General features: G+C 41.5%; 1 protein-coding gene across 4 annotated transcripts in view; it reads left to right on the plus strand.

Annotated features, from left to right (window-relative positions):
• Window positions 1–13,176, plus strand: part of LCTL (lactase like) — a 181,571-nt gene that overhangs the window by 151,984 nt on the left and 16,411 nt on the right. For 3 of the 4 annotated variants that reach the window (XM_085644612.1, XM_085644614.1, XM_085644613.1), the window contains exon 14: window positions 3,631–3,694. In XM_085644612.1, the coding sequence (XP_085500738.1) occupies window positions 3,631–3,694 (64 nt within the window). Of the gene's footprint in view, window positions 1–3,630; window positions 3,695–11,092; window positions 11,155–13,176 lie in introns of all 4 variants that reach the window. The other variant, XM_085644615.1, reaches the window with a different exon arrangement.

A 13,176-nucleotide genomic window follows, 5' to 3' on the forward strand; every position in this document is an offset into this window, starting at 1 on the left:
GGAACGACTCGCCTTTTGCATATACTATATGCAGATGCATTGCAGATCAACTCTCTTCTCATGGTTACAGCACTCCATGTGTCCCTGGAAATGCAATGCATTTTTTAACCTTGAATGACAAAACTAGGATGACGTTTCCTCAAGTTTGAATCTGGCTTAATTCTGGGGAGTATTGTGAAGCTCGCCAAGAGGTTTATTATTATTGGGGGTTTGTAAAGGCTAGAAGCTAAGTTAATTCTAATAGGGAAAGAAATCTGTTGCACCTACAGCAAAAACAGCTGGATGGGTGCTCGACAAACGTGGATGAGGTGAAGCAGTCTAGTTCAAATTGCAAGCTATTTGTGGATTGGAGAAAATATGACATGTGGTTTTTAGCAAAAAATAAAGAGGCAAATGAGGTGAAAAAATCCATATGGTGACCGTCGGATTCACAATGTTGAAATTGTGAATTCTGTCAAACATATTTGATTTTTTAAAGAGATGTGACTGGTGAAATGCTTTGATTATTTTTTTTACACTATCTTGAAATCTGGGACACAGTGGAAAATATGTGCTGTAAAGGAATGATAGCGAGTTTAGTTTAGTATAAAGGAAGAAAGGGCAGATTCCAGAGGGGTAGAAAAACTAAGCATATTATGCAGAAAAACAGCTTTGTAAGACACAAGATTCAGGACTGTGTTGAGACGGCGTTTGTAAATATGCAATTGTTATTGAAAATGTGTAGTTTACATTAAAGAGGAATTTTTGTTTTGCTTATATCGTTTGATGAATCTGGATGGATGGATTGGGCAAATCTGCTATGCATGGCCAAAGGTGATGCTCACAAACAAAAACAAAAGAACACTATGGGGCATGCCCAAATGACCCTCCCATACCTGGGCATAGAAACATCTATAATATATAAACAGTCGGTGTGGAGGGTTCAATCTCTTGTTTATTTTAGCACAAGAAACTATAAATTATCTTGGCAATCCATTTTTTTCTTTTATCAAATTCAACAATTATTTATCAGATGCAGATATCTATTAGTGAACATCAGAGTGAGAATTACACATAACTAAACCAAAAAATTCACAACGAATTTCATTACAAAACAACCCATATGTACAAATTCATATATACAACATATATACATCTCATATATACAACATATATATCCTATACATTCCCCTAACTAATATTGTAATTATGTACACTTTTCCATCACAGTGGTACATTCAGAGGTAGTCCTCTTGGCGTCAGAGGTATCATTCCTCTATCTTAATTTATTGCGTGCACCAAATAACTAATCTTTAGTCAACCCAATCGGTGGACACCTCATTAATCTGTGTGTCGACGCGGTCGCGTTTCAGCCTCCAATTCCTTATTGGCCTCCTCAGGACAGGGGTTACACTCTATCTGCGGTTGTGAGGGCAAAGGCTGCACCTTGAGCCCAGTCCATATTGTGCCTGGCCTAAGGTTGAGTACAGAGGCCTCAGTGAAACCACAAATTTGGAGGTGGGGCGGTTCATATCTGCAGTTTTACCACTTTCCCTAGTACTTAAATAAACATAGCTAAATGACTGTAATAATTATGAACACTAAATAATCACTGAAATCTACCAGTTGAGATGATCTCTGCAAACCATAACTCGAAGTACAGCTATGCAAGCAATAACCCACACACCAAATGCAATGCTCATGACCTCACCCTTGACCTTGCAAAAGCAATTTCGAATGACAATGTTACATTAGTATTATCAATGACACAAATCTGAATATTTAATGTATTGGTGTAAGTTACTAAATTATATATTAAACATGAATAGATATACAATTCTGAATTCATAAGCATTGCATTTGGTGTGCGAGTTATGGTTTGCATAGTTTTTGTGTGAGATATGATTCACTGTAACTGGTGAATTTGTGTGTTTTCAGTTTTAATTTGTAACCATAACTGGTCTTTAATTGTTTTTTTTTAAAAAAAAAAAGGAATTTCAGAAGGTTTTTTTAAACACCTGTTAAGGTCTCTTACCAATTCTAAACATAACTTCACTTTAAATGTATTGTTTTCAGTGAATTTATATTTGTCGGCCAGTTATACACTTTAAACTTTTTTTTTTCACTGATGGAGGATTTTTTTTTAAACAGACTTCCATCTTTTCATTCCCAAACCAGGGGTTCTGCTGTCCATATGTTCGTTTTGCTTGCCATGCTAAAAAACTTTTACCTAGTGTTTTTCAGTGAAATAAAATACACACCTACCCGAAGTTGCAGTTTCCTCATCTGCTACAAATGGCTTGTGTTATTTAACAAACAGCAGTGTTTTCAAAACCAGTAATTTTCGACAAATATTACATTCCTACTATTTTCAATAATTAAAGAGGAAGTACAGAATGGCCAGGAATTACACATTTAAACCCATCATGAATACAGCGATCTCCTTCTAGAGACTAACAAGACAGCAACGAAACCACCATAAAATTCAAGATGTGATCATTTCTAAAGCCTGGGATGTATTATATGCCATCCCACGAGTAATATATGAGCGTATCTGCATTGTCCACGTTTGACAAATAGTTAACTCGCCCAGTCATACTAACCTTGCAAATGTGTAGACCTACAGTGACTGACTACTTCATCACACAGAAAGTGAGCCTGGTATACCCCTGTTTCAGACCTACATGCATAAAGCCAGGGCCACTGGAATTATACGACAAGGGAGGCTCAAATGATGTGGCATGGACTAGTAAATCATGTGTAAGGAAAAAGCAAATTATACGGCGTAATGTGGCACATTTTGTAATAGCATTACTTCAACATTTTGTCATTTTACGCTTGTTAACACTGTCTGTTCATTGGTTGCACCTAATTGGAACCAGTTTAGTATCCAGATTAAGCAATAAGCAACTAAAAGGTGACCAGTGAACTTTTGTAGAGGGCCTGCCACTGCGTGGCAACACGTGTCGCTTAGTTTGTAGTAACTGTTGAACTGTTTGAGCTAACAACAATTTTTGGGGGGTTAAGATCTGCAGATTTTGAGGCAGATGATGGATTATGCAGCAAATCCATATTGATGTAAAAACGCCGCAGCCGCACAAGCGCATAAATCCAGTGGCCCTGCCTACAGCCAATCAGAGCCCGAGGAGAGTCCATCCAATGCGTCATCTCTCTTGCCCTCGAGGCCTAGTGAGTGGCCGACTCTCGGTGAATCGTGTTAGGAGTGCTCCCTTGTGGTCTGGTTTATTGCAATAGGGGCTGCCGGATGCCTCGATTGACGCTGCCCATACATTGATGCCCTTTTGGGCGTCTAGTACACTTTGAAGGACTACATGCGGTCGCACTGCTTCAGACGTCACTCTTACGGGTCTCTGGGGGTTGGGACAAAGAAGGCCCTTATGTCACCAGAATTTAACATTACACTCTCCCCTTTCAGAAAGATGGGTTCTACTGCCAGTCGCTGCCCAGATGACTAAAGTTATTGTACAATGTATTCATTCATCTCAACGCTGCTGCAGCCTGTGGTTGCAAAGGTGTAAATACCTGCTTTTCTTTGCCTTGTTAAAGGTATAGGTTCCTGTCCTTGGGCACGTGCAGAGTTTGCTGACGTAGTTTCCCATGTGCTGATTTCTAGTATATTTCTTCTCTTAGGTGGAGAACTGGCATCGCAAAGCCACTGAAATGTGCTCCACCACCAACCAGCTCCTGGCTGCAGGTAACCAGCAACATTTGTTTCGTACATTAATATTTGCACTTCGTTAATTTGGTACAACTGGCCGTGCAATAAGGGCAAACAAAGAAATTCAATGTAAATATGTTTTATATACCACTTAACGTGGGTGCTCTGCACACAATTTGGTAAACTGAAGCCGCAGAAATTAGATGGAGGGTCTCGTTGCCCATAGGCGACAACTTAATGGTCCACGTGCTTGTGCATTGTTTAACAAAGAACTGGGCTGTAAAGGGGGCGCAAGGGACTCTTCAGATGGGCAGTGCTGATCATTCTGAGGAAATAGAACATTTCCCAAAATTAACATTCTTATTTTGTAAATTACCTACAAATGTACAATATCTACCTTTAGGCAGAGATTACAAACAAGGAAAACATCTCAAGAATTAAAAGTGGGTATGGGAAAAGAGGTGGGTTCTACAATATCACCAATCAGCATAGGTCAACAGGACTGAGGGCACTGATCCAAGGAATATTTCCTTGTAAAGGATGCTCAGTTGATTTGCAGATGGGGCTGAGCATTAGGCACGTGTGCGGTTAGTCTTCAGAGAAGTCCCTCATAACCCCTAGGACTGAATATGGCAAGTTACTATTAGTGTTTTCTGTTTGCAGCAATGGGTGTTAGGGTGGAAATACTCACCTAACAGTAGATATGGTGGGGCCTCTGCCACCCTATTCTTGCTTATGGTACAGGGGAAGGTTCCTTATTTTATCCTTCACCTATTACCTTACCAGCCATGACCCACAGACACCTCCCATTTCCCAAGGCCTGAGTCCTTCTTCCACACACGTTCCCCTCTTCTCTGCACCCGCCTCTTTTGTTCAAATTTCACATACATGCCTCTACTCCTTCACTCTCATGATCATAAACCTGTACTCTTTTCTTCTCTGCACTTTGCCCTTCCACCTTTACTTCTTGTCTGTACTGCACGGTCTCGCCTGCTGCCTCTTCACTTCCCATGCAGATATCCCCTCATTCATCCAAATGACTCTGCCCTCTGCAGGCTGGAACATGTCAGTGGTACTAGTCAGCAAAAGGAGGAGCTCCCTCTCCCCAGCTCTGTTTTAAGGATTTTCAGAGCCAAAGTCATTTTTGCCCGTTAGGCACTCCTGTTCCCTTACGGACAAGGCAGTTAGTTCCAAGTTGATGCCCTCTTATGATTGCTGTTGGTGGCTTTGCAGGGCCGCGCAGCCTAAATTGGCCCTAAAGCATGATCAGCCTTGGAACCTCTATCCCAGTAACGGGGAGCTCCCAGCGGGGCCCACCTGGTCAATTTTCCACGTTTCAAATGTATTACAGTCGTTTCAGACACTGGCCATGGGTACAGAAAGGGTAACAAATACTAGCAGCTGCATAAACAGAAGAGTGCTAAAGCAACAGTCTATCCAGTGCATCGGTGTGACTGATGCGAAATAAACAGTTACAATTAATATAATAATGAATGCAGCAGTATAGCATCACTTTGGGGAAGAAGTAGGGGAAAAGTGATACATTGGTGGTGGATTGATATTTGTTTTGCTTTATTAATTTATTGCAGCATTTTGAGAAGAAAAGCGGAGCATAGTTAAACAGTACATGAGCAGTTGTTATCAGTTGGGATAGGAGCATTAGGGAAGTTGTACATTTGATAGGTGGTGGATATTTAGACAACATGACCGTACGGACAAATCTCAAATATACATATTTACAGCTGTGTCCAACTTAATGCTTGGTTGAGGTTGGTGTTTGGCTAATACTGTGGCTTCTCTTAGCTGGAGGTGGTCCTTGAAAGAGCGGGTTTCGGTTGGAAGAGAGTTCCAATGCAGGGGTCCCAATAAACAGATGGATCAAGCTGCAGATGGTGGCTTGGGAGTGACCAGGAGAATAAGGTTAACTGATCCTAGGCTGCGATTTGAGATACTAATTGATGAGGAGAGGTAATTGGAGGAGCAGGCATTGATGGCTTTGAAGGCCAGCACTAATACATTGTAGCAACGGCTCTGCTGTTACGGCCAACTGGCAATGGCGACAGTAGTCGGAGGTAGGAACTGAGTACCTAGTACATTGTGTAATGTTTAAATGAGTACAGGGTGAGACTCAATCTTTTAGAAGACTGTTCTAGTAGTCAGATATACTAAGGACAGGTGAGGCTAACGGACCACTAGTATCTGTAGCAGACGTATATACTTACTACCATTCTTTTGTGAATTTAGAGTTTTTCTGTTTGTATATCTTATCTAACTCATGTACTCCGAAGTCCTTATGTAATGTAACTGGTCCTTTTGTAAAGCGCTCTGACACCTTTGGGTAAAGTTTGTGCTACCAAAAAAAAAACAAACATCACATTAAATAAATAAATAAATCAAATAAAAAATAGATGAAGGGAAGGCAAAGATTACCTTAAATCTTGCGGCTGAAGCTGTATTGGTTATGAACGTTTCCGTGTTCTTAAACGTTTTAAAGTGTACTATGAGGTTTATGGTTATAGGATACCTGGGGAAAGTGAAAAGGGTAGGAGAAGGAAAATATATTATGTCCATTTTGGATGGGTTTAGCAAATGTAATCCGATAGTCATCCAACGACTGAGAGCTGGGAGGCAATTAGAGATCCGTTTTTGCTGATGGGGAGTAATCTATGGGTCAAAACAGAAAGCCTCGAGTGTCATCAACAAAGGAATAAGTAAGACCAAAGGATGTGATGAGTCTGCCGTGGAAAAGCAGAGAAGGGACAGGATCAAGGTTTGTGGGCCAGCTCCCTGCTACCTATAGGAGATGTGGAGAAGAGCGCAAGGGGCACCAAGAAAGAATGAATACTGGACAGAAGCCAATTTAGTATCAAATCTGTGGAACCAAAACAAGATGGTGTTAAGAGTAGGGTAAAGTGATCAAAAGCTGCAGAGATCAACAAGCATTAAAATGGAGAAGAGATGATTGTTTTGCACATATCATATGAATCATATCATATGAAACTGGACACATGGGAGAGGGCTGGTTCTATTGAGTTGGTGTTGATGATTAAGTGTGGGTCCTGAGCAGTGGAAACCACTAACTCAAATTAGGCACTGCAAGGCGGTAATGCAGAAATAATTCAACAATTCTGAGGCGATACGATGTAGGGAGATGGGACAATAGTAAGCTAGGGCAGAAGGGTTGAGTTTATTTATTTTTTTACTTAATAGCATTAGGACTACTGAATTTACAGCATGATGGATGGGTGCCTTTATTAGCAGTGTGATTAAAGAGAGAGGTTAGGCAGGATAACGCAGGAGACGAGACAGCCAGGGGTTTCGGGAATTTCTGAACTGAAGGAGTTAGATGGTGAGCAGGACAGGGTGGCAACTTTGAGTATGGGTAAAAGTTCAGCTGGAGATGTGGGTGAGAAGGCTTGACCCTTGAGGGAGGGATTAGGACTCCTAGCAGACACATAAGACGAAGGAGGTGGGCTGAAGCGGAATGCTGCCAGGTTAGTTCCAAAGGCCAAGATCTTAGTAGAGAAGTAAAATGCAAAGTTTTTAGCTGAGAGAATGGAATGAGTAATACAAATGAGAAGGAGAAAGAAGTGAATAGATGGAGTGGACAAAAAGTGGAGGGTGGGCGCATAGTGAGGAGCTTGACCCTTGGAAATAGAAGTTGATAGTCCTGAGGGAAGATGTGAGATTGTTCGGGGCTTATACATAGGATTAAAGGTTTTCCGTGGCTGATGTTTCCTTCCTTAAAAAGGAGTGCACAATTTTGTTTTGCTTGGATGGATGAGTGAACCAGGGCTGCGGATGCAACGCTGCAGGGTTGAAACTCGAGTCTCAGTAGTGACAGTTGAGTGGAGACCTAGAACTGGAGGGGCAAATCAAGATGGTCAGTATAGTATGTTGTTTTGTTGCACAATTCAATATGAAGAATGACCTATCAAAGGAATGAGAGCTGTGGGTTACTACTCATATGGCTACTTTGTGTTTAAATGAGGGGGAGGGATGAAGTGGGCAGTGAATGGCTTTTTGGGTTTGCGGAGAGTACAGTAGAGGTGTGCATAGAGGAACGATTGGTGAGTTGAAGAGGCACATAGTGGGTGTTGTGAGTTCTCTTGGAAGCCAGTGACTCTGTGGAGTGCAAGGCATAGAAGGCCGATAGAACTAGCAGTGAGAGAAAAATAGTATGAGGTAGTGTGACTGAACGTCCGTTAACATTAAGGGGTAGCAGAACTACACTGAAGTGGTCTGTATGGGCAACCGTGTTTTTTTTGTTAATATTTTGGCTGCAAATGTAATCTCTTGGTACAAAATACGAGGGTACAGGAGAATGTACACAACACAGGCAACAGCTGGATGTCTAAGAAGTTTTTAACAGCCAAGTTTACAAAATATTTTAAATTGAACAGAATCGTTATGAAAACACGAGGCCATCAGCAGAGTTAAGACAATTTGAGGACAGTCCGCGAGAAGTGGGCACCACCTAGAATAGACAAAGCCAAGCTTGGCGCATACAACTAAGCGTGTGGAACATAATTGGCTTAATTTTGACAGCAAACCGAAAAGTGATGTACATTGTAGAGGAGTAGGTAAGCAAAATGCCCAAATATGATTGTGAGCAGTGTCTGGATCAGACACAGGACATTGCGTATATGTAGCAAACGCAAAAGGGGCAGATGAAATAAGAATATAAATGAGCAACGCACAGCACCACCCACACATGAGATTACTCAACGCCTTACCAAAAATGTATACATTTAATAGATGGATCCACTCTTTTCCTTGGTTGTATCTCCCTTTTTGCTAGCTTCAGTAATTGAGCTGATCCAGCTAAGCTCGGTTTAAAAATACAGTTGATCATTCTAATTGTATATCACTTATCACTAGCTTTTTTATTTTTATTTACGTAACATTACCATGTTCCACTCGGGGTCGGATAGGTCTTTTATTTGTGAGGATGAACTGTGTTTAGGTGGAGATAACAGGGTGCATAACGACCTCAGAGATGACAATACTGTAAGACGCTGCCAAGGACTAGTGGAGTACTTGGGTATAGGTAGGAGAGCACACGGAGTATACTCAGGACACCTTTTTGAGTCTTTATTCTCGATATGTTTATCTTACCAGGCTCGAGATGTGATGTGTTGCTGTGGCCTTACGGTGTATTTGACGGGCGATCAAACCCGTGGACATTAATATGGGGCCATGTCCCTTTGAAGGTTGCCAGCTCTGGGCGTGTCGGATAAACATATCGAGAATAAATATATGCTACACTTGCCATATGAAATATCTTGGGACTAAACTGAACAATCATTTGAATGTTTATTAAAAGAGCCCTGATGAAGTTCAAGTGTAAACGTGGATGAAACGCGTTGGCTGGATGTTGTGCATTAATGCAAAGAACTTGAATTGATTAAATAAAAGAACAATTAAAAGGAAAACCTATTCTTACCCATTTCCTTATTGACTTTGGATACAAAGCTTTTTGGTGCACCATTCCAAATATTCAAGATTTCTGTTCTGCGTTGCAGTCGCACTGAACGTCGGAAGGTGCAGGACTTGTGCACATTTGTACAAGACACTGACTTAAAAGAAACAGGACAGTGAAGTGCGGCTGTGACAGTGCGCCGTCGTTTTGCTTGATTGTTTACCTTTTTGAGTCTTGCAAACTTTCAAAGAATTGTGAGGGCAGAAAAGCAGATATGCAATTAGAAAAAAAAATGCAACCCAGGACACGTCTTGGACTGTGGGCACTTGAAAGATTTCATAGTTTAGAAAGAGATTTGTTAAAAAGTAATCCTGTACTGACGCCCGTTTTAATTATTCGAGGGGAAAAGTGCCTCTGCTGTGGTTTCCTGGGTAGTATGAGTAGTCAGTCAGTCAAGAGTGATTCACTAGCAGATGACTGGACAAAACAGTTGGTGGAGCAAGGTCGTGCCTCCTACGGGAACCACTTGCAGGAGCTCAATGACGTTTTGGTCCTGCTACCCGTACGACGTGTTGCCTTCAGCCCCCAATCCTTCTCCTAGAAGATGCATGGCTAGTACCACGGTGGTGACTGGGCAGCTGCACAACGACGCACAGCTCTCGCATTTAATGTGGGTTTGTGGGAGAGGGAGTGTCATAAAAAGTCCAAACCAAACAGGATATGTAGGTTCAGAGTAATGAAGTTAACCTCAGACTGGGCATGCTGCACCAACATTAAATTATAGGCAAACTATGTGGCTCTGTGGACTGGCACCTTACTGACGCTGCATCAAAGTAGTTTGACAGCTAAAGATAGGGCAGATTAACCACATGAAATGGTTATATAGAGAACAGTTTATCTGGGGCATGGCCAGATAGTCTGAGCTTGTGAGCTCTTGCAGACTTTGCTATGGTGCAACCAAGCGTGGATCCCTGATAGTCCGTGGGTTTCGAAGTCAGATTGTACTTACTATTGGAAGCTTATGTGAAAATCTTCAAAGTAACTCTGACAGCTAACATGGGGACAAATACGTTATGCAAAAGAGTAGAGTATCACAAGTAGATGGACTGAGCAGGAATGGCTTTTAGAATATGTAAACATCTGCAATTGGTGTGGGAAGGGGTTTTAGAAAAGACACTATTAGGACTGTCCACCTTGTTAGCTAAGATGGGAGGACATGGAACAAGTAACCATGACCTTCTCATTCATACATCCAACTTCTATAGTATCATCCAAGCTTAGAACCTCTCCTCCAAATTCTAAAGCCCCTCAGTGCTTCAAACCCACGAATGCATTTTAATTAGTCGCCTATTCACTTACACAATGCTGTGATGAAATATAAAAGCTTCTCAGTGACTTTGTATTGACATTAAAGTAGGAACATGCCTCTCTAGAATGACTTCTTTTGGATGGGGATAAGATTACCCTCACAATTCTGGTGGTCGGGGCTGTGGTTAGAGTTGGAGCGTGGTTCAAAAGTGGTAGGATAAATGGTGGCTGCTTGATCTAGAAGATGACATAACAGGGTTTAGGCCAGAAGGGGAATAAATATAGTTACTTGAAGAAAGATGCAACGTTAAACCACAGATATCTAACAAAGAAGAAGGTATAGGCTATTAAGCGCTATGAACAAATGGACTCTAAAAGTACATTTAAAAGGGGTAGTGGCATTTTAATTGTAAAACAATGATGTTTCAATTCATACTATTTGCAAATAAAAAAAACACAAAGAAAACTATTTTTGCCATTGGGACACACTGTGGACCAGGCTAAAGACACAGAAGTTAAATGCCCTAAAAGCGGAGTGACTTGCATCGCTATTATGCACATTTAAATCCACCATTTATACTTCAAAAGTTACAATTGGCGAACACAGCATCTTGATAGCGTTACAGGCTTACTAAGATGGGTGTCAGATATCCTACTGAGGCAACTAATTAGCCCTTTATGTTTTCTTTGTTTGCCCTTTTCAGCTAGAAGAGCAGCTCAAGCAGACGTTGCCAAGGTTTGGCCGCTGCATGATGAAGTTTAAGGGGTAGGGACCTACCATAGACGTGCTGTCCAGTGTGTGTGCATTTGTGTGTGTGTTTGCACTGTCTTGCCAGCTTAACACACGAGAGCGAAGAGCACAGGCATCAGTAGCACTCAAAAAACAAACGTATGCATGTTTAGAGCTTTCCAGGGGCTTTGGCATACTTAAAATGAATAGGAATGGAATGGCTTCTATGCACGGCCACTGGAATTATGCAGCAAAGGAAGACCAAATGAAACGATGGGGTTGACTAAACTTTGCAACAAGAAAATTAAATTATGTAGCACACTGCTGCACACACTATAGAAGTATTAGTTCACTATTGCGACATTTTAATGCACATTAATACTGTATGGCCAAATATTACTAGCAGCTTAACGTAAATACAGCAATCAGCAACTCAAGGGTGACCACTTAATTTTTGCAAAAAAAATGCATGTCTCTGCCCTCCACCACCTCTGCGGTCTTTTTACTAACTTCAGTCGTTTGAGCTTCAATGATTTTTTGGAAATCTGCAAATTATGCAACAAATGATAGATAACATCCATAATTGAATACGGAGCTGGCACAAAATCGACTGTCTCCAGTGACTCTCCTTATAGGGAAACCCAGAGATGTACTAATAGACTGGCGAAAGATCAGAAGGTGTCCAGTAGAGTGAGTGCCAGATTCGGACTTAGGCATAATTGCATTTAAGCAGTAAACATGGATAGATGGCAGAGGTTTGTGAAGCATGGCGATCTACAAAAGATATATACACGCGGCAGACACCTGGAGCAAGAAGCGCTGCACCTACTATTGAGACCCAACCTTTGTTGCAGTGGAACTGAAACAGTTTTTTTTCTGTTAGAAGTCAAGCATTACCTCACACAAGTCAAGGATGCGGGCTAACTTTTTAGAGTGAAGATTTAGGCAGACAATGATACGCTGCTTAAGCGGCCAAAGACTTAAAAGCAACAAGAACGCACAAAACGTGTGCAAACTACAAAAAACGTGAGGGGATTGCGGGAATAAAACAGGCAGGAAATCTGCTGCATAAAATGAAACGTGTGTTCGTGTCACAAAAACTGTACCAAACAACATTGTGGTTTCCCAAGTACAGAATGGTTAAAGATAAGTCAAACTAGCGTGGGCCAGAGTATGGGCGCATACTTAACAAAAGCAAAGTGTAGAATTGTAGATGGATTGGTATGTACAATGGGGATGCTTTACACCCAGGGTTTCAAGGAACATTGTAGCCAGTAAACAGCATGTTTGAGTTTTGCATAATATCACTTGGTCGCCAGATGTGGATAAGATCTAGGTTCTCCATGCCTACTCATCAGGTCGACTATGTCGACTCTCATTCTCATGGGTAAACTGTGCAAAGTAGAGAGCTTGCATGAGACCAAAGCATGGCGTCCTCTCTCTAAAACAATGGCTTGTTGATTAATTTGATCCCCTTCACCCTAAACTAAATACACAAAAATATAACAGGCGGACTTTCACCCAGCTTCCTCAGGCAGTACCCCTGCTTCTCTTCACATGTATTTAAGAAAATGACTAATGTCTTGCTATAAACACCCACCACAATTCATCCCACCTCCTCCACTAAAATTTACTCTATCTTCAATATATGATTAATATCCAACCAACCTCTCTCAGCTTGCGTCCCTCAATGGCCTGCACAAATACAGAGAGTAGACAGTGGCTATCTGCTCCCTCCTAGACGTTATACGGATTGAGGAGACGGGAAAACAGTGAGGAATCTACAGTTAGGGTATTCACCAGAAACAGTGTCAAAGCTAAGTAATTTGTTCTTCTGATGGATACTTTTAACTTGAGTTTCCTCATCCGTAAATACCAAAGCAGTACCTCCAAAGGTGATGGGTCTAAGGAGTGTACTCAGCCTTTTCAGTTCTGCAGGACTTTTTCGTCTAGGTAACCATCCCAGCAGACATGACTGTCAAGGCAATAGGCAATAGCACTTTGTGAACATGTGCACCAATGTCCACGTAGCAGCCTGGCAGACGTTCAAAACAGGTA

The sequence above is a fragment of the Triturus cristatus genome, chromosome 3_1, assembly GCF_964204655.1.
Source record: "Triturus cristatus chromosome 3_1, aTriCri1.1, whole genome shotgun sequence".
NCBI lineage: Eukaryota > Metazoa > Chordata > Amphibia > Caudata > Salamandridae > Triturus > Triturus cristatus.